The following is a 26,232-nucleotide window of genomic DNA, read 5'->3' on the forward strand; positions in this document are numbered from 1 at the left end:
TAGGGCAAACTCTTGATAAATTCGTATTAAATGGAATGAAGAGCGATATTTGGGTAGACTTTACATATAAACAATTCACCCTCTCTGATCCTCGGCTTCCTCTGCTGTAAACGAGTAGGACGAGGGTCCCACAATAAAGCTTACACAGTAAAGCTTCTTATCATGTACAACTTCCTGAATTTATAATTTATAAACGAATTCTTTTCCCCTTTATAAAAGAAATGCTCGTACATTTTTAAATCCTAACGACCAAACTGAAGAAGTAGATTATTTTTCCTCTTTGTCATTTGATAAAGCCCAGTAAGGAGAACTTTGATTCCTACAGATTGACGTGATTTGTGAATTACGGCAGGAAGAGCAGGGAGTGAAAATAAGACCGAGTATTCTGGGCGCAAATTCATCCTACATGACTCATGCACTTATTCCTGTGCCACAGAATATTTACTTGTAGTAGAACTCACACTGGTAGACCAGTACGTTCCGTAAAGAGGCAAAGATCTAAAGGGTATATTCGGTCGACAAACACATGGAATGAAAAACAAGATGGGAGTGTATACTGTACTTTAGCAAAGAACTTGATTTCTTGCTCGTAAGGAAAATGTTCCGCCTTGCTTCTGCTGCCACCATCTGTAGAAATGAAGAGTTGTTGAACATGTTTTGTTTACTTGAAACATTACAAGATCTTCCACCCAAAAAGCAACACGTAGAACACATCACTGTAACATCACTGAACGCGTTATCCCAGGAAAGCGAACACAGAAACCCATCCAAAATATCACGGCTAACTTCATTCAGCAGTATGACAATTTTTTAAAGGGGATTTTCAAAAGTACCCAGATCGTAATAAACAAATCTATCGAGGACAGCCCACACACACGCTGGCGTAGCTTTACGAGCTTCTTGACACGTAGCGGGAAAAGTGGAATAGAGTCACATAAAAACCCCGCGTCTTCTTTCAGTAAGAGAGAAGCTCGCCACGGATGACAACAGTGAGTATAAACTCAGTAAACAAAAATTGGTTACATTGTTAGATTGGTGAGCCTCTAATAAAAATAGTTGCTTCTTGCTGGGACTAGAAGTTACAATATTAATATGCCAAGGGAAAAACTGCAGGAAGCCAGCCTGGGATGAGCGGGAGGACCACGACCGTGATATTGGGTTGGCAAATTAACATTCTGCTCAGGAGTAAAGAAGTTCACTTATGTCACAAGATAATTTCCATGAGCAAAGCAAAGACACCCGAGTTTTCCCCATGGTTCAAAAGGTCAAGAACTGATCGACCGAATGCACCGAGCTTTGAAGTGGCCCTTCTGTGCCTCCTTCACGCATCCGCAGGAGGTGACATCAACTCTAATAACCAGGATGATATGCAGACACACGGGAGAGCAAAACATATCCACAACTGGATATACAGTTTTAGTAACATTTGTAAGCAGAGCTTCCTTCTTGTGTAAGAAGCAAACTGACTGCTGCTTGAAAAAAGTTCTTTTGCAAACAGAAATAAAAAGCAATTTGAGACAGATTTTCTAAAATCTGAAACATTAAGTTTGGGATGACTTTTAGGAAATTGAGGTAATATTTTGTGATATCAGAACAACGCTCTTTCCAGCGAATGAGTAAAAGAAAAGTACGGCTTTTGTACACTCGCAGGCATCACTTTTACATTAAGAATATTACTCTCAAGAATATTGTGCCAAGTGGCTGGACCCACGTACGGGACTTTCCCACATAAGCTACGTCTAGACGGAATTCTGCACATCACAAAATATGTTAACAGTTCAAGGAATTAAACTGGAAATATCTTCCCTTTTTACATTATGCATTTACATTACACATTTTAACAAAAATGCCTCTGTGCAAAATGCTGATGGAGAGAACTGTGGTCTAGATGGAATACAAAAATCAGAAAAAGGCATATATGCATATTCTTCCTACGGCCATTAGCCTCCAATGTGTTGCAAAGGCAGTAAATTTAAAGACAAAAGAAGACATCTACAAGTTTTCCTTGCAGTGACAATGAAAACTGGCAATTAAAATAAATGTAAAGGGTCCCAACTCTGCTCCTCTAACAGAATTCTTGCATTTTCTCTGTCACAGCCATCTGAAAAAGGAGCCTGTGACCTCGGCCATGGTAAAAAAAAAACAACACCTTAATTTCTTGGGCTTAATTTCTGCCCACACCCTTTATCCTGTGGAAATAAGGAAGTGCCCTAACTGGGTGAATTTAAAGTAAGGTTCTTAATACTCCCTCTGCACAAACACTTCTTTATTCAGAAACTTGAACACAGTGGGGAGAAAACCCAAACACATTTTACCCTCTGAATTTCTGTTTCTGTTAGCCATGTCGAGCTCAAAAAGTTTTTTTTCCTTAATGCCTTGATTTTGCTTTCTCTCTTCTCTCTCGCCAAAAAGAAGAGTAAACTTGAGTTGCCACTCATCTCGGATACACTTAAATGTGCCTGAGAAATTTCAATATTTAATTTGTGTGCATAAGAGCTTTAAAAATTCACCATAGCTTCATTTTTGTTTTTCGGATCAAATTTCATTAACTGAGACGAATGTGGCTACTTTTCAGAATGATTCATAAATCATATTAAAAAAATCATTAAAAAATTTTAAAAAATCATTGCAGGACCTACAAAAAGATTACATACTGTAAATTAGTTTGCACGGTTGGCTTTTGTGAAAAAAGGTAGTTAAGAAGAGTGCCAAGGCACAGCATCCGCACTGCAGATAAAGAACTGATTGAGAGGGGAAGTTCTTTAAGAGAAGGACACTCAACTGGAAAATCTTTAATCGCATTTGGGATACAGGAGACCAGGAACAAGTAAATTCCAGAGCTCAAATTTCTATGAACTTTAATCTGACATTGTGCCAAAAACGAAGTCCTAAATCCTAAGAAAACAGTAGTAAAGAAGACTCCTTCATCAGGATGGGTTTGTTGAGGATGTGTTTATTGCTAAGGCGAGGATGATGGGCTGGGGGAAAAGGATTGAAAAGGAGAAAGAATGAGGATTAAAAAACAAAAATAAAAACAGAAAAAAAAAAAAAAGCACGAAAAAGAAATTGAAAAGATAATCACCAGAACATTCTGTTCTTCCAAAGGGGCCAGATTCTACTTCCTTCTATCTTAATACCAACTGGTGGCTGGAAGACGACCCGACATGAAGCTGGGTAACTAACAACTTGAATTTTAAGTCAACGGTACTCAGGACAATCAGGAAATAACAAAAGTGAGAGGAGGCTGTCTTGAGAATCTGAATCTAAGAGTTAAAACAAGGAATTCTTTTCATACTTGGTGGGCCACGTGGGGGGAGGAGGTCTTTCATTTTACTCTAACAAGATCCTAAGTAAAGTGTTCTGCATTGCAGATATTGTACTATAAATGTGTATCCCTACACAGGATAAACTTGAGGGCTTCACATTGCCTGGAAAGTTTGGGGATGCACAGAGTTTCCGTTTTTTCAAGAGCATGGCAATTAATTTCAAAAGGGAAGATTTAACTGTACCTTAAATTGGGATATCCACCCAACGTGTCTTTCAAAATAAAAAATCAATGCCAATAAACATTGTAAGGAGAAAAGAATGATGTGTTCGGTTTTTTTTTAAGTTCTGTAAATTATGCCATCCCGAAAAAATGTGTTTGCCTACTGACTGCTAGATTCTGTTTAGTACTAGGTTGGATAGAAAGTGTTTATGCCACCAGGGAACAGACCATAAACAGCCCAGGAGACTGTGCTGTTCTATACCCTGATGTAGGTACCTACCAAACTCCAGGATATACTGATGGGCTTCATCCACATAGCGAATGAGTTGCTGAAGGAAACTATAGGCAAATCGTTTCTCAATGGAAGGTGTGTCCAATTCCAGGTCCTTGAATCCCCTAGAGCAGCAAAAATGAAACATGGAAACCAGTTTCTACCCAGACTACTGGAAGGTAAAATTTTGCTTAAAAAGTATAAATGGTATATACAAATATGGAACATTACCTAATATTCTTGTAGCTAAAGGCAAAAGTGAGATTTAATTTATAAGGAATACTTTGCATATGATATAAAACTGTAGTGAGTAACTCTATTACTATGCAAAAAAAAAAAAAAAAAGAGTCACTTTAGAGAAACAGTGGGTCATTTTTGCCCCCAATTTTTGCCTAAATGATGGATAGGATTTAACCTAAGTAGTGAAAGGAATCAGGTAGGTGGTAAACAGTCAAGGGCATTTATGTTTCTGATGTGTTTATTTTGAACATACTAAATAGTAGCACTAAGATTTAAACGGGTCCTGAATCATTTGCAACATTAAATATGATGGGGATATTTAAACGGTCAGTCTTTATAACAAGGGTATATACTGGTACGTGTGCTTTTACCTGGATACAGCATATCCATTGATCTGTAAGAACTTGAGGATGTCCTGTGCTTTTTCCCTATCCTTGGCTTTCTCTTTGGCTGTCAGTGTATCATAGGGTACCAGCAGGGGATGGTTTCCACCTCCTAAGAGCATGTCAAGACAAGAACACAGCATCGCGATTAGCAAATAATCTGAAATATGACAGATGACGTGCATAATAGGACCACAATACAGAACTTCGGGTATCTTCTAGTTATATACATGGAGTATACATAAATCATATATGGCTCTTGACTCTCCAGCACCTTTTATGTTCCAATTAATTTAGCAAACCTGTTCAAAGAAACACTGTGCATACGTCTTCTAAGAGGCAATTAATGGGGCACCTGGGTGCTTCATTTGGTTGAGCATCCAACTCTAGATTTCAGCTCAGGTCACGATCCCAGGGTCGTGGGACTGAGCCCCATGTCAGGCTCCACACTAGGCATGGAGCCTGCTTGGGATTCTCTCTCTGCCCCTCCCCTGCTAATGCGTTCTATCCCTCTCATATTAAAAAAAACACACGCACACACATGAAAAACAAGCAAAAAAACACAGGGACACGTAGACATTTGTGACATCCGGGGCTGATGACACCTGTAATCACAGAAGAAGGGAGAAGAAGCCGTGTTACCCTCTCCATTCAAATGAACTCTGGATGTGGAGCATGTAAATACACACTAAAACTTGCACAGCTCGAGCTAGTGAAATTATAAGGCAGTTATAAGGGCTAAGCTTCACTTTCCACTTCACAGAGAGAGGAGAAAAAAAATGTCTTAAATATGGAATTTTTAGTAAGCCTCCCAGATCAAACAGTACTTTATAGCCATATATTCTACGCAAAACCTATACTTGGGTTGCTAAGTTCAAAGCTGCTCTCTCTTAAACATCTCATAACAGTAACATACGTATGTGACCGACTAAAAATTGTGGCAGGCACCTAGGTTTCCGGTTAACCTATTTTGGTGAAAAATATCAAAGAGCAACCTTCTAGATTTAAAAATTCTAGAAAATATTTAAATTTTTAAAAAACTAATAATGAACAAAGTATTCATAAAAGTAGAGATTTTGTAAAAATTTTTGTAAAAGTTACAAAAGTTTCAGGAAATGCCCTGGTAATTCCAGACGTAGAGATCTCACGATCAGCATCAGTGTGACGAGCATGGTGTACCCCAGATTTCAACCTTATAAGACACGTATGGGAATATATTTGGAACGGAATCCTGAAATTCCCTGAAATGCAACTACTATGGAAATTCCAGGAAAAAAAAATACTTAAAAATTAATATTTGGTTTGAACGTTGGTGCAACACAGAGCCTGTAATAGCAGTGTCCAACATGATGTGGCCGGGAGCTACTTAAACAATCCTACTGAATTTGCCCTACGCACAAAAAAAGCAAACAAAAAGGCAAAGGAGAAAATGCCATGTCTGCCTGGAGTTTGCCTGGACTGAGAGCGCCATCTACAAAAATGTGAGCACGCGCTGAGCTTTCTGACCATTAGGTGACACTATACGATCATAAATGCAAAGGGACAGATCACAGCTACAAAGCCGACAGATGCTAAGCATTTTAAGGAGCCATCAGTCATTTTATACTTTAGTACTCATAGTATCAAGTATAATACAGAATATTCAGAAGACAACAGAAACCGGTATTTTGTGACAAGCAAGAAGGATACAGAATACGTTATAAGCACACAAGGATCAAATTTGACTTCTACCATCAGCAGAGATCTGTGGAGATGTTTTATGAAAAAAATGTGTAGATCAAACGTCTAATTTGATCATCCTGCAATCATCTGCTGTTTTTGCATTTAGTCCTTTATTCCTAGTAAATATACTAATTTGGCAACCACGATGATTTGGGGGGCAGACACCAATAGGTTATTATGGGAGGGAGAGAAAATAAAGAGCCCAGGACGGGGTAGAAACTGAGGTATGCAGCTTTTAGGTGTCTGACTCTAAATGACTTTCTGTTTATAGTTGTTTCCTTGTTCCTTACTTCCTATACTTCACTCCTGGTGTTTCTCCCTCCCTCCCTCTCTCCTTTCTGCCCTCCCCCACACATATACACACACACGCACGCACACACACATCACGGGCACCAAGCCAGGGAGGTTACTGGTACCTCCCACACGCCAGCCCAGAACTCAGAAGTGAAGCAGAGTTGTCAGCACACAAGTTGGTGTCAAAGTCCCTGGGTGAGAGAACAAATTTGTGAAAAGACGCAAGTAGTTTCCTTCCAAAAACTGTCCACAGCCTCTAGCCCGTCTTCTTTCTAAGACTCATTTCTTGCTTTTTGCTCGTTTCAAAACCCAAAGAAGCCAGGGATGCATATTCTAACACCTTTCCTACTGGGCTGCTTTTCTCACCCTAAGCCACTCCCTTTTTCTTTCCAAAGGGGAAGCACGTGTGGAGGAAGAAGAAGGATTAAGGTTTTGAGGACTAATACCACCACCTCACCATTTAGCCTGCTGCGACCATGCCGGTCTCCCAGCTGCAAAGTAGGAATCTGGACCCGTACACACGGGATGCAGAGGTTGGGACGTCTCATTAACAGGTGGCCTACTTTAAAGAAAACACTGACTGTAGGACACTGAATGGCCAAGCCACAGTGACTAAAACATACTTGGAAAAAGAGAGACTAGACTTTTTAAATGTCTATTTATTTTTGAGAAAGAGAGCGCGTGAGCAGGGGAGGGGCAGAGAGAGAGGGAGACAGAATCCGAAGCAGGCTCCCGGCTCAAAGCTGTCAGTGCAGAGCCCCTCGCGGGGCTCAAACTCGTGAACTGTGAGGTCATGACCTGAGCCTACTCAGACACTTAACTGACCGAGCCACCCAGGCACCCTGAGAGTTGACATTTTTCATGCTATCTGCTTACGCAGGAAATAGGCATTTTGTTTACTATTCATGTGGACGATGCCCCTTCAAGAATTTCACTAAGCAAAACTCAATGCCTCTATGGCTCAGCCAGCCAGCCATCCATCTGCTCAACTATCTGTCGGCCAGACAAGTGCTCATTCATTTAACAAACGTTTATAAAATGGTTCTAGAAAAACAGGCCTAGCCCTGAGTCAAATTTTGGAATAGGCAATTTTGGTGTAAGGGATCCTCTCTGTTCATTTCTGTGATGGGTTCTCACTTGTACTAGTCTGATTACGAGTGTGTGGTGTTGCCACCATCCTTCAAGACCCCAGCTGTACTTTCCACCATGAAATATCCCCACCCTTCAAAACTATCTCCCATATATTTTTACCTAGGCCAATAAATAGGAAACAGAGAGTTTCTTGATGCCTAGAACTATACAGTAAGAATTATAAGAGTAACAGAAGTTGGGGCCCTGACCTGGAGACAATTATTGCTTCACTGGGGGAAAGAAGTCTCTCTAGGAAGTAATTGTAGAGACAGCACATGCGTGAACACACACACACACACACACACACACACACACACACACACACACACACCAGTATGTTTATAGACCAGGAGTGAATAAATAACAATGAAAGAGATCACCCATCCATGTAGGATGCCTCAAATTGCAGAAATCATGCAAGTAAGTTAAGAGAACATCTGAGAAACAACTACGAGAATATTATGTCATTTTAGTATTTAAGAATAACAGCAGCAAAGACCAAGCAAAAGCATGTAAGAGATAAGAACGTAACTAGACTGGACAAAGCAGAGGGGTTGAGATGGAAAAGGGGAAGGGATGACATGAGAGAAATATTTAAGTTAGGGGTAGAAGTCAGGGGGAGAAGTGTAAGGAATTCACAGAACACCTCGAATGTTTGGATGTGGCATATCGATATCTACATGTTAAAACGGGTAAGAGAGTCGTAGAATTCCCAGACATGAAGAAATGTACACTCACAGGCAGGAAATTATAAAATTCCCACCCTGCAACTGTTATAGGCGTATCTGAACCATTCTAAGAAAATAAAGGTGTAATAAGCTCTTATTTTAAAAAGATGGTTTTATCCATACCATATATTCACAGAGTTGCACTCTGTTTTTTAATCAGGATTTTTGGAAAATATTACCTTTGGACTCCAGCTCCATTTTCTTTTTCTTTGCCCATATATTATGGTAGTTTTCAGCCATCATTTCTGCCATAGCCTTAAGTGAATGAAACAGAAAATAAGTTATAATTTAATGGGTAGAAAAAGACCTCACTTGCCAATAGGTAATATCAAAACATGCTTTAAACGAATAAATCATAGCGTGTCCAGGCTAAACTATCTCAAGATTATCAAACACAATGATCTTACTTGGAATCTGAAACCCAGATTCAACGTGTGAAACCCAGAAACAATCTGTGAAATTGTGCGGTAGTAAACAGCAGAGATGATTTGATGGGAATGATTATTGTTATTTGTAATGGTTTTTGTCTAGTTATTTGTAATGTCTAAAGACAAAGGTTTTATTAATTCAATAATGAAACTTCAGATTAGCTATGGACTTTAACAAAAAAAAAATCTATTTATTTGCAGGTTCTTATTGCAATTTCCAAAGCTTTAAAAGGCAATCTAAATCTTATTAAACAATGAATGCAAAGAAGCTTAGATGGAAAGTCTAGATTCAGTGCCTGCCCCACACTCAGGGAGAGACTTGGACAAGCCACATTAACCTTTTTGTGGCTGTTAGCTTTTTGGTAAGATTGCCTCTAAGATTCTTTTCTTTTCCCTTTTGAGTTTCAAGATTACTATCTCATTCTTAAGGCATCCATACGGGAGCAAAGACAATGGGCAAGTCAAACAATTTAACATAACTGTCATGACCTACTACATAGGGTTTGTCTTTATAAATTTATTTCTCGTGGAATAATACTAATAATGCCAATATCGCTGTTTGATCAGGATATTGACCTATCAATTTCTGTTCCAAGGCAACAAATTTTCGTTTACTCCAATCAGCCATTTCAAAGTACATTCCTTAGGCACAAAGGTGAACAGATACAACTATGGATGCAGCAGGCAAAATGCTACCCATTTCCCTGGATAAATGACTTAAATTTCATATTCTTTACTGGGTAACTGAAGTTACCCTTGAGCAGAGCATTTCTAATTCCTGATTTATTCTCTTCTCACTCATAGCTATTCAATTATAGTAGGATTTTTTTAATGCACATTATCTCTAAGGAAAATATGTTATCTGGAAGACGCATCCTAGAAAAAGTTGTATCAACTTTCAGAGCATTAAAAAGCTAGGGTCTGTAATCCATAAATTCCATGGACCCTTTATATGATCAACATATTCAAGCAATTCATGAAGAGAAGTGTATGCAGGAAAGTGTTACAATATGCTTTTTAAAAATGGAATTTTCAGAATACTTTAAAAAAGTAATACTTACGTGCAGGTCTCTGGACAGTGTGACATTGCTCATATCAATGGCTCGGGGGCTATAACCATGCGCAGCATCAACAGAAACCTAAATAATTTATGTGAAAATGATAGAGTCTAATTAAAAAACCCAGGGGAGAGAGACTTAAGACAAATTTTAGAAATACAGGACAAGTAAACTTTCAAACGTAATGTTTCCTCCGATGAAACTGGCAAGTATCTGTACGTACATACTTCACGAGCATATAAATTAAATTGTATTTGGGTATCTGATAATTTCAGTTTATGACTGAATAATACATCCCAACATTTCAGGAATGGCCCCTCCCAAAAACTAATGATCAGAATTCAACATATTGTGCAATGGATCCAAGATTCTTTCTTTTTTTGTTTGTTTGTTCTTTTGTTGTAATGTTTATTTATTTTTGAGAGACAGAGTGAGAGTCAGGGAGGGGCAGAAAGAGAGAGGGAGACAAAGAATCCAAAGCAGGCTCCAGGCTCTGAGCTGTCAGCACAGAGCCTGACCCACGAGCAGCAACATCATGACCAGAATTGAAGTCAAATGCTTACCCGACTGACCATACAGGTACCCCTATTTATTCATTTGGAGAGACAGAAAACATGAGTGGAGATGGGAAGAAAGAGAGAGAATCCCAGGCAGGTTCCATGCTGGCAGCACGGAGCCCCACACGGGGCTCGATCCCACAAACTGTGAGATCATGACCTGAGCCAAAATCAAGAGGTGGAAGCTCAACCAACTGAATCACCCAGGTGCCCCTGTATCCAGGATTCTGAAACATTACCTTAGTCAAAGGCTCGCTGTATTCTTCAGTTTCTTACAGACTCTAATTGGCTACAATGAAATTTACTCTTCCTCAGGCAAACAGTAATTAATCAAAGAGGGCAATTTATGAATGTCTCAAGGGGCCAAATGTGAAGATAAAGTACAACCAACTCTTCCAAAGAACACCATACAGTCGTCAATGATTTACAAAGTTATCTCCAGTAACAATCAGACTTAATTTCTGAATTTTGGCTTTTGAAAAAACGAAACATCTTCTCATCAACCATAACATTTCATGCACCGTCTTGAGCTCTCAATACATTCCTCACAATGTATATGTTATATAACAGTGTTTAATAGAAATAAGCTATGGTTCATGCTTTAAATCTAAAGCTCTATCTTAATATATTCTAGCATGTATTTATATTACATTTCATATGTATAGTCTCCTGTTAGACACGTATAAGCCAAAAAATAAAAAATAAAAATAAAAATAAAATGCACACTATAGCTCATGTTTGTGTTTTTAGGAAAGAGAGGCTAACGTTATGTTACCATTAATAATGGACTCATGGGCTATTCTCAACCTATTGGTTAGTTTTGACTGAACCCTGGCTTTTGAGCCTTCGCCACTGCTCAGTACCATCTAATAATGGAATGTTTAATGAAATCACATTTTTTCCCTCTTTTAAATTAAATATTCCTAAAAGGAAATTTGAAACTTAAAGAACACTAGTGACTTACCCAAGGTCACAGAGCTAAAAATCTGAGCTGGCAGGATTCCAACTCAAGCTATCTGATGCCTTGGCCACTTCCCTCTCCCTATCACCTCCTATGGCCTCAACATATTGCAGTGTATTTCTTTCCCCACAAATCTAATAAAACTGTCCTCTCAAGTGTTATCAGTTTCCAAGCTGCTACACAAGGCTTCTTTCCAGCTGCCATCAAGGCAGTCCATCTAGATTTGACACCAGGAATCACTGCTCTCCAGCCCTTCATTTCATCAACTCCAGGAAACCACCCTCCTGTCTCTGTGCTCAACTTCTCTTGACTCCATTTCCTCAGATTCCTTCTTTGGCAACTCTTCTATCCATTACCTGAAGATCTCCCACATTTGTTGGCTCATGGCCCCTTTCCTCCATCTTCAAAGCCAGCAACACTGCACCTCTTTGGCCATTTTTTGGAAGTCACATTTCCCTTACCCAAAGCCAGAGCAGTTATTCCACTCTTAAGGATTCTTGAGATTATACTGGACTCGCTGATAATTCAGTATAATCTCCCCCGTCTCAAGGTCTTCAGCCTTGATCACACTGGCCAAGCCCAAGTAAAGTCACACTTCCACAGATTCCAGCAACTGGGGATCATCTTTGAAAGCCGTAATTCTGCCTAACACAACATCCATAATCAAATTCATTGTTCCCTCCCTGCCATCTCTGAGCAAGTAGCCATCTCAGTGCTCCCTACCTTTCCTCATATAAACACCCACCTGGCAGTCCAGCCCGGATCCGTGGTGACCACCTTTGATTACTCCTCCTCCTCTGCAATCATATATCAGGCAGTCACAGAACTCTGTCTTTTCTACTTTAAAAATCCCTCCGGGATACGTCCACTTCCCTCCATCTCCACTCTCTCCATTCTAATTCAGATATTTAACATTTGTCTTGTTTTGAGGGATGTCTATGGTGTCCTCCCAAGGAATCTGTCTTTCTGCCTTCCATATCCTCCTTCTCTAATTCATTCTCCACTCTGTTGTCAGAACTGTATTTCCAAAATATTTATTTTGTTATTCTCTAAACTCTTCCACTGTATGGGAAAAATCTGTGGGCATGGGCTGAGCCTTATTGGTCGTAATGTTCCCAGAGGCCGTGGCACAAGCCAGACTTCGCCAACACTACAATGATAAAGTGATTCCTAATCTCACAGACATGATGGCAAACCTATGTCTTAAAACTGATAAATAAGCAATATTAGACTCTCTGTAAATTGAATAAATGAATAAAATGGAGTTGGTATCAATAACTTTATTTGTTCCTAAAATAAAATTCTCAGTATTTCATATCCTCTTTGACTATGTCTAACTATTTATCATTTTAGCTTTAGATTAAGTTACTGAGGCTGGGTTAAAGAATGTGAAGTTGATACCTGTTTGGTCAGGGACAGATTCTATTTATATTTTTCATTACCTATTTCTCTCCTTCATATACAGAGAAATCAAAAGAGCGGCCAAGGCTGCTATAATTTCAAGTTGCCCGAAACATGCACCATTTCCGAATGAGGGGCTTGAACGTTAATGTAATTAACTCCAGTGGTTTTAGCAACAGTAACGGCCCCCACGTGCATGGATATGCGCAAGGCAGGCAGATTATGTCTCTTGTTCTTTAGAACAACTCTAAAAGGTAGAGGTCACTTTTCACCATTTCAAACGGAGAAGAAAATTTCAGAAGAATTATTTCAAAAGTCATAGAAAATGGCAGCATCAAGTTTTGAAAGTAATTCCGTCAGAGTCCAAAGAACTTCACTAATTTCTCAAAATTGCTCCCAACATTCCACATGATTTGATTTCTAAGACACCCCCACCTTTCTCCTGGCTACCCAGCTCCAACTCACTCAGCACCAATATATACACACACTTCCTTCATCTCCCTGACATGTATCAGGCGTCACTCCCAACTTACTGCTGCTGCACTGCTTGGGACATTCTTCCCCCAACTCCGTGTAATTCCCTCGCCTTTTTCAAATCTCTATTCGTCTTCTCAGTGAAATCCACTCTGACAACCGTGTATAAAACTGCAACTCATCCACAAATGTTACCCAACCCCCTCCCTCTGCACTCCCAGTCTGCCTTTCCATGCTGTTTTCTTGTTTCTGTAGTATGAATCATATTTTTACATAGTACATAATTTCCTCATATCTGCTGCTTACTTTCCCTACAAGAATGTAATCTCCATGAGAGCACAGAGCTTTGTCTATTTTGTCCACTGATCTGCCTGAAAAGCTAAGAATAATGACTGGAAGACAACAGGTGCTCAATAAAGAATCCGTTGAAGGAATGAATGAAATTTTGTTTTGTCCTAGCCTGTGTTTTAGTTCTAGGTGGTCACACTTTCCAAAAGTTTCATTCCCATCTCTCTCTTCATCCCGGGTTATAAAATTACTTTTCATTTGTTTAAATAGTTTATATCCTGTATTTGCAATACTGAAAAACAGATAAATAGGAACTTGCAATTTGGGGACAAGTAAGTAATGGTTAAGAACTTGTGGAATGTGCCTGAAATTGTCAGAAACGCCCTCCTTCCATGCTGTCTTTGCCAAGAGGCCTACTTAGGCCCCCTCTCTAATCAGTATCTCCTCACTTTTTCCTATCTGTACTTCTATATATTCTATATCCTATGAAGTTGTTATTGGCCACGCCCAAGCCCTTATGGTATCTTGCATATGCAAATTACAAAACCCTAATGGAGCAGTAAACTTCCTAAAATCAGGACTCATGTCTTCCTGTGGTGCTCAAAGCAAACAAAAAACATTAAAATTGTTATTGATCCACATAAAATAATAATGGTAATAATTAAGTATAATATTTATTGAAATATAGGCCAGTTACTCTTTTTTTTTTCCAACGTTTTTTGTTTCTTTTTTAATTTATTTTTGGGACAGAGAGAGACAGAGCATGAACGGGGGAGGGGCAGAGAGAGAGGGAGACACAATCGGAAACAGGCTCCAGGCTCCGAGCCATCAGCCCAGAGCCTGACGCGGGGCTCGAACTCACGGACCGCGAGATCGTGACCTGGCTGAAGTCGGACGCTTAACCGACTGTGCCACCCAGGCGCCCCAGCCAGTTACTCTTTTAGGTGACTCATGAGCCCTCAGAATAATCTTTTAAAATAGATGTTTCATTTGCTTCATTTTAAAGATGAGAAAACCGTAACACAGAGAAGTTAACCAGTTTGCCGAGCTCACACAGCTACGTGGTGGTAAGGCCAGGATTTCAACGTAGGCAGGCTATGCCAGACCTCGCTCGGTTAAATCCAGGATGCTTCTGCCTTGCAGAGGGAGAGCTGAGCCCCATGTGAAAGGAAGCTGAGACAATTCAGCTCCAAAATCACATCGACCAGTGACCTCTCTCAATTCACCCATTTATATTCCTTACTATAAACTGATGCTATAAAAAGCGTTCCTTAGTTTATCCAAAAGAGCCTCTCTATTGCATAATAGAAAATATCTTTATAAGCTTTATGGGAAACCAGCAACGGAGAGAAAAGAAAAGACATTAAAAAGCTTGGCAAGATGAAACCTGAAAAAGATGACAGAACTACAAGATTAGTGATTAAGGAATAATATACGTTAACATTTCAAGTAATGTTGCTTTCTGCTTAAAGAACCTCTGAATAAAAGTAATGACAAGATTATAAATATATTGGTGGCATCGACTGGAATTTGCTCTCCATTTCTGATACTGAGAGAAATATTCTTTCTTTACTACTAATAGGTCAAAGCACTACAAACGCAAAAACACTCTTATCTACCATGAAATGCTCTCTGGCATTAAAAATATTTAAATAATAGCAGTAAGAATAAGAGTTATCATTTACTAAAAAGAAAAAAAAAATGGGGGTGTTAACATTTACTCAAACAGATCAAGTAACATGCCTGATGGTACATTTCTAAAAAGTCTCGGTCTACCTCCAGATATTTTGTCCTTCATCTATGCACTGTGCCTCTGGCATACTGAAATCACACAGGAGATATAACAACGCACATCATATGTCACACATGTATGACGTCCCTCTAAAACCAGTAAGGCCTAAGATATGGTTCTACGAGTCTCGGTTGATAGAATCTATCGAGAGCTTAAAGTCCCCAGAGAACAATATTACGAGACAAGCAAGGAGTAAGGAAGACAGGGAATAAATACAACGCATACAATTTTAAGTCAGGGGACACAATCTTGCTGTTACGGGCAGCGGGAGAATCTACCTTCTTGTTCTGGGCACAGCTTAAATCACCCCCATTAGATAGCAATTTTTTTTGGATTTCCTGTCCAATTTAGAGGGGAAAAAAGAATAATTCCACCCTCTGCACTCTGCACCACCTGGTACACACCACGAGTTGAAAACTTCCTGTACTATGTTGAAGTAGGTCTAACCTGCCTGTCTCTGACACCACATTGTGAGTCTTTGGCCCTTATCACCTTCATGTTCCTATCATCTACCGGAGGGTTTGTGCTCAGTATGTGCTGAAACAGATTAAAACAAAATGTAACCTAGTCAGAAATGTGTGCGTACAGGATAAAAAGGTAAAATATGCTTTTACGGCTTCCACCCACATGATACTTACTTAAGAGAATTTAATGTACAACATGCCCAAATCCGAACTCAATCTATTTCAAATATGAAACATGGGAAACACATGCTATGAATGCCCTTATTTTCTTTAAAAAACGGCAATAATACACATGATATTTTGTGCGAACCGAACACAGTAGCCCTAGCAGTCTGGAAAAGGGAAATGACAGGTTTGGCTCCCAGGAGAGATGAAAGGGCCACAGGTAATAGTTAGCATTTGCTCTCCACCTTGAACTCCAGGTTCTTCAGGCTGAGGCTGTGCCGCATCTTGAGCACTGATGCCCCACAGCCAGCACCTTGCTAAGTTGATTGGATTTCCTTGATGTGACCCACTAGCAAGGTGCTCTCTGAATTCTTTTTTTGTGTGTGTGTCTATTTATTTATTTTTGAGAGAGAGATAGGGTGTGAGCAGGGGAGGTGCAGAGAGAGGGGGAGATAGAGAATCCATAGCAGGTTCTGCACTGTCAGCACAGAGCCTGATGCGGGGCTTGAACTCATGAACCATGAGATCATGACCGGAGATGAAGTAGGACGCTTAACCGACTGAGCCACGCAGGTGCCCCTCTCTGAATTCTTGCTCTGCCTGTATGGTTGCATATATTGCCTTGGAAAAGCGGACAGGTGGTCAAGCTCACTGTGTGGACCATTCGTGTGGGTTCTAGATCGGGATCACTGTCTGACGATCCCACTGTTCCCTAAGAAACCAACCTTCAGTTCTTTCTCGAAAGGAGAAGAGAACTCTGCAGACAATCTCACTGTACGTAAGGCTTCATCAGTAAAATGTCAAGACCTCACCATTGGGCACTCCTTTAGAGACTAACCAGGAGAGGCATCACCTGATAAACTCCAGTTTTAACCAAGACTTAACTTCACTTAAAAAGAAACATGGTTTTTCCTCTTCTAAACATTCTGTTACTCTTCGTAATTTTCCAATTATTTGTTTTGGAAAACCCACTAATTAAATAAAAGATTCAAATGATTGTGAAACAACATAAGCTGTGCATTCACCGATGTGTTCTTACCTGGCTTGTCTGCGAAATACGACGAGAACGGTTGTAGAGGGCCATGCTGTCTCCCTCCCGTGTTCTCTCAACCCTCCAACCCCATGCCAGCATGGTTTTTAAAGATTCTTTGATTGGCCAGCGATAAATTTCTTTTTCCTAGAGACAAAAAGGAAGAAGAAAAAAAAAAAAGGGAGGTGCATGGAATCCAAATAAAAAATCTGAAATAGACTACCTTCACTTCACTTTAAAAAAAAGAAGACTGGCATTATTTATTTAGAAATGAAAAAGGAAAGTAAAAATTCTGAAAAGCACAGGGTGAGCTGAGATCTAATTTGGCTAATGCTACAAAGAGGGATTTCAGCATATTATTTCGTTGGAGGTTAGTTTTCTTTAGTTTCCCAGCTTCTGATACTTTAGATAGAAACTAAAAAGGAGAAACAGTGCCAGATTATATGAACCATGAGTGCAGGCTTTTCTACCATCTGAATGCACAGATGAGAAAAACTCTTCCTCCGTAAGCACCAAGCTAAAAAAGTCCTTTTCACTTCATTTGTCAAGATATTGATTTCCCCCCCAAAGAAGTAAAATACATGCAAAATTATAAGTAATAATCATTGTAAATATTACTTCTTTATCCCTCATCAAGAAACTCCTTAGCACGTAAGAATATTTTCTAAAGACCTTAAAAATATTGGGGAGGAAAAAATATCAAAAAGGAACAGAAGAATATAAGTAGAGAAGAACCTATTAAATGCTCATAGAAATAGGAATAGAGGAAAAAAAGACAAAAGATTAAAATTAAAAATTGCAACCTTTAAATAAAGGTTTTTTAAAAAGCATATGTAAATAAAGAAAACATTTTAATAAGAAATTACATAATAAAGAAAAAAATTCAAAATAAATTAAAACTGTATAACAAAAAAGAAAGAAACCTCACCTTTTCAGATAATAGTTTATATGGCTTCATTAACGGCTGAACTTTAGACGAGTCTGAATATATTTCTCCATAAATCCATCCATTTGCCAACTTAAAAAAAATCAAAATTGTTTTACATGCATTAATTTTTGAGAATGTAGGTATGCATGTGTTGAAGTGTGTACTAGTAAAATAAAAATAAATCAAGATATGGGCTAAGGTTTGAATTCCACCCAGCATAAGTCAATATAAAGATTTCCATCCTAACCAGTATTATTTTGAATAATTACTGAGAAAAAATCTTTCTATCCAAAGATTAAACACACCCTGAACAGATCCAGGTCTATAGTTATGTCAGTAAGCACTCCCCCGCTGAGCAAACTAAGGGGTGCGCGGCCCCCATGATGTTGATTCTGGGACATCTCGGGACCCTCCATCTGAGATGTGTATGCGAAATGCTCGTTCAAGCAGGAAAACTGGAGTGTGCCGTTTTTATTGGGAAGCTTCTCTGAATAATGCTAACTGTTTGGTCCACTCCAGTATTCAATTAACTCTCAACATGTTTTTTCCACATGATTTTGCCCTTGCAGTTCTGTACGTGTCACCGTTTCCCTATCTCATTTCATATCTGCCCATGGAATCTGAGTAACTAGACTGCAATAGTTCAGGACAGCCTTCTTGTAAATTTCCTCTCCATCACCACCAGCTCGGTACCTAACAGAGTCTTTACATAAAACAGACACTTATCTCGGACTGACTCACCTAGTAAATAAATTAGTGAACAAAGAACCACACATTCATCAACACAAAAAGAGGGTTTCTTAGGAGAAAGGGACTGATTGGCGAAGGCAAGAACTGAAATTTAATATAAAGTCTAACAGGATGATACAGAGCTGCTCCATAAACACAAACACCTCGGAACCTTTGATGTTTGATTTTCACTTCGCCAACAGTACATGCTTATTTTAGATTCCCGCATCATCTCAGCTCAATTTCTCTGACAAATCTATTTCACATCTCTCAAGTTTAACCAGGCTCAACATAATGTGACTACACAGCCATAAGGTTCCTTTTAGAGAATTTCATGATATGTAGGACATGTGTCACTTAACTCATCAGCTTGCATTTTTCTGACAATACAAATAAAATATGTCAACTTGCCATGCAGTTTATTTTTAGCGACCTGCAGATCTACTTAGCAAGTAAGACCTATTACAGAAGACTGGAAGGTATAAACAATCACTATTTCCGATTAATAATTTCAAGATTTCTCTAATATAAAATTACTCCTGAAGCGAAAGTTTCTTTAAAAGATTTCTGACCCACAGTCACCTTTTCTTCCTAAAGCCACTGATGATGATTATCTCCCAAACAATATGTGTTTAGAAACTGTATTTATTATTTCACTAATAGAATTTTTATTCCTAAAACTGTGCTTTTGATAAACAGATATTCTCATTCATATTGGATTACACGTATTAATGGCGGAACCAAATACTGTATTAGCAAATCGTAATTAAATATTCTTTCTTAATCTAGATACAGCTCTCACTTTAAGGTAGAAAACAGTCATGGTCAGAAATATTTGGGTGGTGGCCACTCATTGGGTACATTCAGTACTGAATGACAATGTGATACTCTGGCTTTTACCTTGTCCATTGACCATTTGTCATGAGAATGTTCAGCATATTTGTTAATGAAGTATTCCAACTTCTCAGGAATTGTAATGCTATGAGAAAAATAAAGAAAAAAAGCTTGATTTTTACAGGATTTATGGGAAATCATACCAGTAATTTACTCACAGCTTATGATTGCTTAAATCCCACTTGATGCATAACTGTTAAAAAATCATTTTAACATAGTACTGCTTTTCCCTAGTGCAGGAATAATATATAAATCAAGCCGGTAATGTGCTTATCTGCTCATCTTGTATTAATTCATAACTTACTATGTCTTCATAGAAGTTGTATATAATAAAAATTATATATAATATAATTAAAATATATTCAAAGACGAGGATAATCAATCATACAAAAAAATTTTTTTAAACCTGAATCAAGATATGGTTAGATTTAATGAGCTTAAAGACATACTTCCCTTCCATATTCATTCTTTTAAGTTATTCTCCCTTTTTGACTTAAGTCTCTTCTGCAACAACTATAGGTAGGTAAAAGATCTCCTGAAATCTGACCGGTGACACTTTTTCAATGTACTAAAATTTTAAATTAATGTCATACAACTAGAGATGTGTTAATGATTTTAAATTTTATGGTCTACATATAACATTCTACTATTAATATGGACTATAGCGAAAAGTAACTACTCATGCTCTGTGATCTTGATAACATTTATTCTCGATTCCTTTCATATTTAATTAATATTTGATCTCTTCAACAGATGATAAGGGCATGCAACTGATGACCAAGTCCAACTATGAGACTTGGGAATATCAAATAGATCAATGAACGGAAAATCAAATATATATATAATTCCATTCACTCATGCATATAACTTATTAACGCAATTACCATTGATAACTGACTTCTAAATAAAACCTAGCATAATGAGATGGTTTACTGTTCTTGTGCAACAATGTTATCAGTCAGGAATTGAACTATATGACCCAGAAATACCTAAGAAACAATATATAAAAATCACAAAGATGTAGCAATGATTGATATCACTACGTAAACCTAGTCTGGTAAGAAGGCCCCAAAGGGGTAAGCCTAGGTAAATGAATACACATGCCCGACAGCTGTTAATCAGTTAGATCTAATTAATCAACACCAAGACCACCACATGTTCTGATGTTATTTTAAAATCGTGGATTATATCACGTTAGCAAACCACAAACTTACCCATGTAGGAACTGAATATGTGATATTTTGGTTTACTTACATTGGAAGAGAAACAAAGGATCAATCACATAAGCCAAATACTGGGGGGTAGAGTCTTTTCTCACGGGACTGTCATCAAATACCAAACATGCAAATTTAAGGCATTATCAAACTAATGGCATACCACTTGGGTTGAATTTTTGATCTGTTATGGAAGCTAAACCAGCTGGGGGGCCACCCAGAAGCCTGAAAGTTGAACTCCCAAGCCAATTCGGATGCCGTGGATGAGAACTACCACTGACTGCCTTGCTAACACCATAATCTTGCGGAGTCACCACGGAATCGATAAGATAATGTGGCATGAAGAGTCAGCTTTCCTCGCAAATGGGAAACCATGGTCCTACTCAAAGACAGTAACAACAAAAATGCTGAGACTCCAAACACCTGAAGTACTGAGACATCCCGTTTGTAAAAACAATTTACGCAACTAAGTACGGGTAAGCAGTTTTATGCGACGGAACATTTGATCTGTGGTTAAGGCTGTCACGTTGCATTCTAACAGCATGCTACATTCTCCACATATATTCTCATTTGATATTCCCTGGAATCTCATGCTGTGCTTTATGATGCTGAACACCAGGTGCTACCCCTTAGACGCTGCTGACATGTAGCGGTGACTCCCTGCAGCTGACAGAACAGCTCTGCCCTGCCGGGATCACCCCCAGTCACAGATGCGCTACAGAGGCTGGCTGCAATTAATAAACACTTGGGGTAAATTTTCAGCTACAAATATAGCTGATATCCTTTCTTGATTCTCATTACCGCAGATACTATCATGTGGTCACACACACAGAATCCGGGTTATGTGACGTAGCCTAGAAGGTACATCGTTATCTACCTCTGACATGTGTATGATCATTCTTATCACCACTGTTCATTCTGTCAAGTAAAGGGACCCCTACCAAAAGGATACCAATTCAAAGGGGGCATGGATTAGAGAAAGTTCACATTAGTACCTTATTCAATTTCAGACTTCACACATCATTTACAATAAAAATCTGCTGCAATAGAAAGAGTCCATACTTTGAGGTATCAACAGGTTGTGGGTTAAAGTTCCCTTCAGAATCCATTGATGACTGTTTTTCCATCATACTGACATAATTTGACTCCATGTAGTCTGGAGGCAAAGCTCCCGCAACGGCACTCAGGCAAGGCAGTGCCAGTTTGAAAAGTTCTTGTTCATATTTCTGGGAAGAGATGGAGGACCAAAACAAAACACCAAAAGCCTGGGTTACTGTTGAGCAAAAGTTGTCAGAATGATCGCCGTGGCTGGCACAGCGCTGTCAGAGAAGATCGGAATTACCCCCAGGCTAACGTAACGCCCTCGCAGACTCTTCCTCTAGCAAATGGAAAGTGTATGTAGCCTGAAATCCCATCAAACGTGAGACGGGCTGAAGTCAGAGTTACTGAGTTGCTGCTTAAGAAGAATACAAACTCTGCTTCTCTAAGAGGTTTTCTCCAATATTTGAAATGAAATATACTCGGATATTCTAAATGTATAACATGTCTTTACAACTGAAACATAAATTCAGTAGATGAATAGCATAACTATAGAATACCGCCGTACCATATTATAAAGGCTATACTTGAAAAATAAAGGAACATTCCAGAGAGTGAGAAATTTTAACTGATCCGTATCATATACAAAGGTATGAAAAATAAAATTCTAAACCGAGAAAGAAATTCTATAGGGAATATGCACAGTCAAAATTTCTGGGAAGAGGTATTTGTATATTAATCACATAACTAATTAAATTAGTATTTATGAATTTTTAATTTTTTTAAGTTTATTATTATTATTATTATTATTATTATTATTTTAGAGAGAGAGTGTGAGCAGGGGAGGTGCAGAGGATCTGAAGCGGGCTCTACGCTGACAGCACAGAGCTCCCTGTGGGGCTCGAACTCGCAAACTGTGAGATCATGACCTGAGCTGAAGTTGGACGCTCAACTGACTGAGCCACCCAGGCACCCCAGTATTTATAGATGTTTCAAAAAATAGAAAATAATATTTATTTAAAAATTATCTCACTTCAAGTGTTCAATTGTAAGTTAATGCTGTAAGTTCCTCTAAAAATACCTTCAGCATTTGCAATTCGGTAACAGAAAGCATCAAGATGTAGCTTCCAACTGTAATCACAGATGAACTTGACTCTATTATGTAGCAAACTTCTGGATATCCTGCTCTGGTTGTCTAATAATGTCCACCTGGGAATTCAAGCTGATTTCGATTGATAATTTTAGCAGAAGCATACAAAGCATGCTGTTCTGATTTTTCTCCGAAATACTATCCCCTTCCAGCCTTCTGAAAATATCTGAACTATCCATTATAAATATGTCAAGTGTTAGGGAATGTCACATATAGAAAGCAACACTGAATGGAGTGACTTTAATCTCCATAGCAGCAAAGTGGGAAAAGTCAGGAAGGCCACTGGAATATTATAATTTTATGAGGCTGCATATTTTTATACGTGGTAAGATTTTGTCATGGTTTTAAGATCAGGGTGACTAGGGAGGGTTTGAGTCCAGGTAAGTCCAAATGCACCAAAACTTGGAGTGCCTGGGTGGCTCAGTCGGTTAAGTGGCCAATTCTTGATTTCAGCTCAGGTCATGATCTCACGGTCTGTGAGTCTGAGTTCCGCATAAGGCTCTCGGGTCTCAGTACAGAGCCCACTTTGGACCCTCTGTCTCCCTCTCTCTCTGCCCCTCCCGTGCTTGTGCGCTCTCTCTCTCTCTCTCTCTCTCAAAAATAAACATTTTTTTTTTAAATGCACCAAAACTCAACCATGTTCATAATTTCCTAAAATGCTTAGCCATTTTAAATTCTGATGGTGTTATGGTCACAAGGACCATGCTACCATAATAATTAAGAAAACTCGGTATCAATTACATTCTCAAAATATGTTGTATGTTAGAAAAATGAAAAAAAAAAACTACACAAGTCTTAATAAGTAAAGATGATATTCTACTAGGAATATTTACAACTTTTAAATTATTTTGTCACACAAAGCCCACAAAATATTGAATCACCTTTTGAGACAGGGCGTCAAAAATGCCCCAAAACAACTTTCTTGATAAATGAAGTTCTTCTTCTGAGGCAGCTCCGAAGTTCCCCCACCCTCCAGGCAGGCAGTAATATTTCCAGCATCTTTCATAATGATTTGTCAGCAACTATGTGAGGAAACAATTAATTATAAAAGTGATGACTTAAAGGTACCATTTGGATTTTTCCCATTTCCACCCATGTGACTTGACCCAAAGGCCAAGTAATAAGGTCAAAACTGCTCAATCTCCTATGAATTCTTCTGGAGAATACTATACTATGCCTCTTTAAAATCTAACACTAATCACAGTATGAGGACCAAATACCCAGGTTTACAAACAAACCATCTAGAACAGTAGTCTTTATGAGAGTGTTTGGTTACTAATGTATCCTTGAGTCCTATATATTAGATGGTATCATTTACTCACAGTTTCATGAATCCCCATCCCCTGGATGTGCACATCTACACTTAGTGACAGGATTGACCTCAGGGTAACCCAGAGGCACAAGTAAATATCTCTAGGATACAGCACCAGAAATGTACATTCTAAGGGAAATCTACCTCTCAATATTTTTGCTTCCTTTTGCCAATCCTTAATCACCACACTTCAGGCTTTGCTTCAAGCTTGAACATCCCAAACTACTCCATTTCAGTAATCTCCTTATCTATATTTCTCTGGTGGTTATGGATGCAACGTATTATCTTTCTGAGTATCTATGTTGCTTCTTACATTTTCATCTATGCATATTTTGTTTGTTTAGGACTAAACTGAATTTAAAGACAAGGATAGAATCTTCAAATTATTTGGTAGCTCTTTGGATAGTTCATTTTTGATCTATAAACTAACAAATATTCACAACTACTTGCTGAATTAATGAAATGATCTTTATGAATCAGCAATAAGTTTTTGGACTCTTTTCTATAACTAAGAAGGGAAACAGATTGATAAGGATTATTGTTATTAAAACAAACTACATGTTGGGGCACCTGGGTGCTCAGTTGGTTGAGTGGCCAACTCTTAATTTCGGCTCAGGTCATGATCCTAGGGTCATGGGACTGAGCCCTGTAGTGGGCTCGATGCTGGGTATGGAGCGTCCTTAAGATTCTCTGTGTCTCCCTCTGCCCCTCTCCCGCAAGTGCTCTCTCTTTCTAAAAAAAAACTTAAGGGGTGCCTGGGTGGCTCAGTCGGTTAAGAGTCCAACTTTGGTTCAGGTCATGATCTCATGGCCTGTGAGTTCAAGCCCTGCATTGGGCTCTGGGCTGACAGCTAGGAGCCTGGAACCTACTTCGGATTCTGTGTCTTCCTCTCTCTCTGCCCCTCCCCTGCTTGTGCTCTATCTCTCAAAAATAAATAAACATTAAAAAATATTTTTTAAAAATAAAAAAACTTAGAAAACAAACAAAAAATGACATCTCTTACTACAGAAATACTTCTATCATGGTCTCCCCTTCAATTACAAAATACACACACATACAATTTAGAAATCTCAAATGATGAAATATTGAGACCTAATGTGTTTCGATTAACTTGGAAATATCTATAAGGTAAAAGAGTTTATCACATAAAGTAATACTGTCTCTTTTTTCAGGTACCTTCCAGCTCATTTATATCAAGAAAATTTTGCATGGCAAAGGGTCTCTAGATGATAAAAAATGTAAAAATGGGATTGGGGGCAAGGATACAATTTATTTTACATAATTAATTAATTTATATAAATTTATTAAACCAAAATCAATTTTTCATGGAGAAAGATTGCATTTGCTAAATATCAAGGGATGGTGAGAGTAAGAGCAGTTCAAAAAATAGACGTATTAATATCTCAAACTTCTTTTTCCACCACTCTTCCTGGGTGGCCACAAGGAAAAACGATGCTTACCAGATGACAGTGCAGAGTGGTCCCCTAGAAAACAGTCCATTGCGTGACTATGACCTCCACCCATAGACCATGCTATTAGACGTACTAGGACACATCGAATATTCTAATGCTAAGTCCTGACTGAGACACTAGATGACAGAAAAATATTCCCAGGTCAGTAAGACACTATGAGACTAGATCATTCATGAACAGAATAATGAAGCTGGGCAGAGAAAGTGTCAGCGATTTTTCCATATTGGTGACAAACTCTAACTACATACAGAAGTTGTCTTTGAACTCTATGAAATTACACTTGGAAACTGTCATGAAATTACCAACTTAGAAAATGGTTCAAAAGCCTGCTCTTTATCCCTTGAGGTTGCTAAGATTTTAGGCCACATCTACCACCATGTTTTCCAGACTTAACGATACCTTAGTGCATCGTTTCCTTGTTGCCCATCTTTTTTCCCAGTGATTTCTATTTCCATTCACCTAAAGGAAATCAATCTTGGAAATTCTATGATCTTTTATTACTTGTTTTATTGTGATATACACATTTCTCAAATTTATATGTCCCTTTTCAAGAATTGGAAGAAAATTTCCTCATCAAAAATCAAACATGGCGTTTCTAAGAGTTGTACATATTGTAAGAGG

The 26,232-nt window shown here is 38.6% G+C and overlaps 1 protein-coding gene across 1 annotated transcript in view; it reads right to left on the bottom strand.

Annotated features, from left to right (window-relative positions):
* RYR2 (ryanodine receptor 2) overlaps positions 1 to 26,232 on the bottom strand; it is a 753,483-nt gene that overhangs the window by 166,336 nt on the left and 560,915 nt on the right. The window contains exons 52-61 of the mRNA XM_042960054.1: positions 23,709 to 23,849; positions 21,702 to 21,865; positions 19,432 to 19,510; positions 17,803 to 17,892; positions 16,884 to 17,021; positions 9,746 to 9,823; positions 8,436 to 8,511; positions 4,370 to 4,493; positions 3,768 to 3,883; positions 563 to 627 (exon numbers count right to left, since the gene is read on the bottom strand). Coding sequence (XP_042815988.1) covers positions 563 to 627; positions 3,768 to 3,883; positions 4,370 to 4,493; positions 8,436 to 8,511; positions 9,746 to 9,823; positions 16,884 to 17,021; positions 17,803 to 17,892; positions 19,432 to 19,510; positions 21,702 to 21,865; positions 23,709 to 23,849 — 1,071 coding nt within the window. The remainder of the gene's footprint in view (positions 1 to 562; positions 628 to 3,767; positions 3,884 to 4,369; positions 4,494 to 8,435; positions 8,512 to 9,745; positions 9,824 to 16,883; positions 17,022 to 17,802; positions 17,893 to 19,431; positions 19,511 to 21,701; positions 21,866 to 23,708; positions 23,850 to 26,232) is intronic.

Source organism: Panthera tigris, chromosome D2 (genome assembly GCF_018350195.1).
Source record: "Panthera tigris isolate Pti1 chromosome D2, P.tigris_Pti1_mat1.1, whole genome shotgun sequence".
Classification (NCBI taxonomy): domain Eukaryota; kingdom Metazoa; phylum Chordata; class Mammalia; order Carnivora; family Felidae; genus Panthera; species Panthera tigris.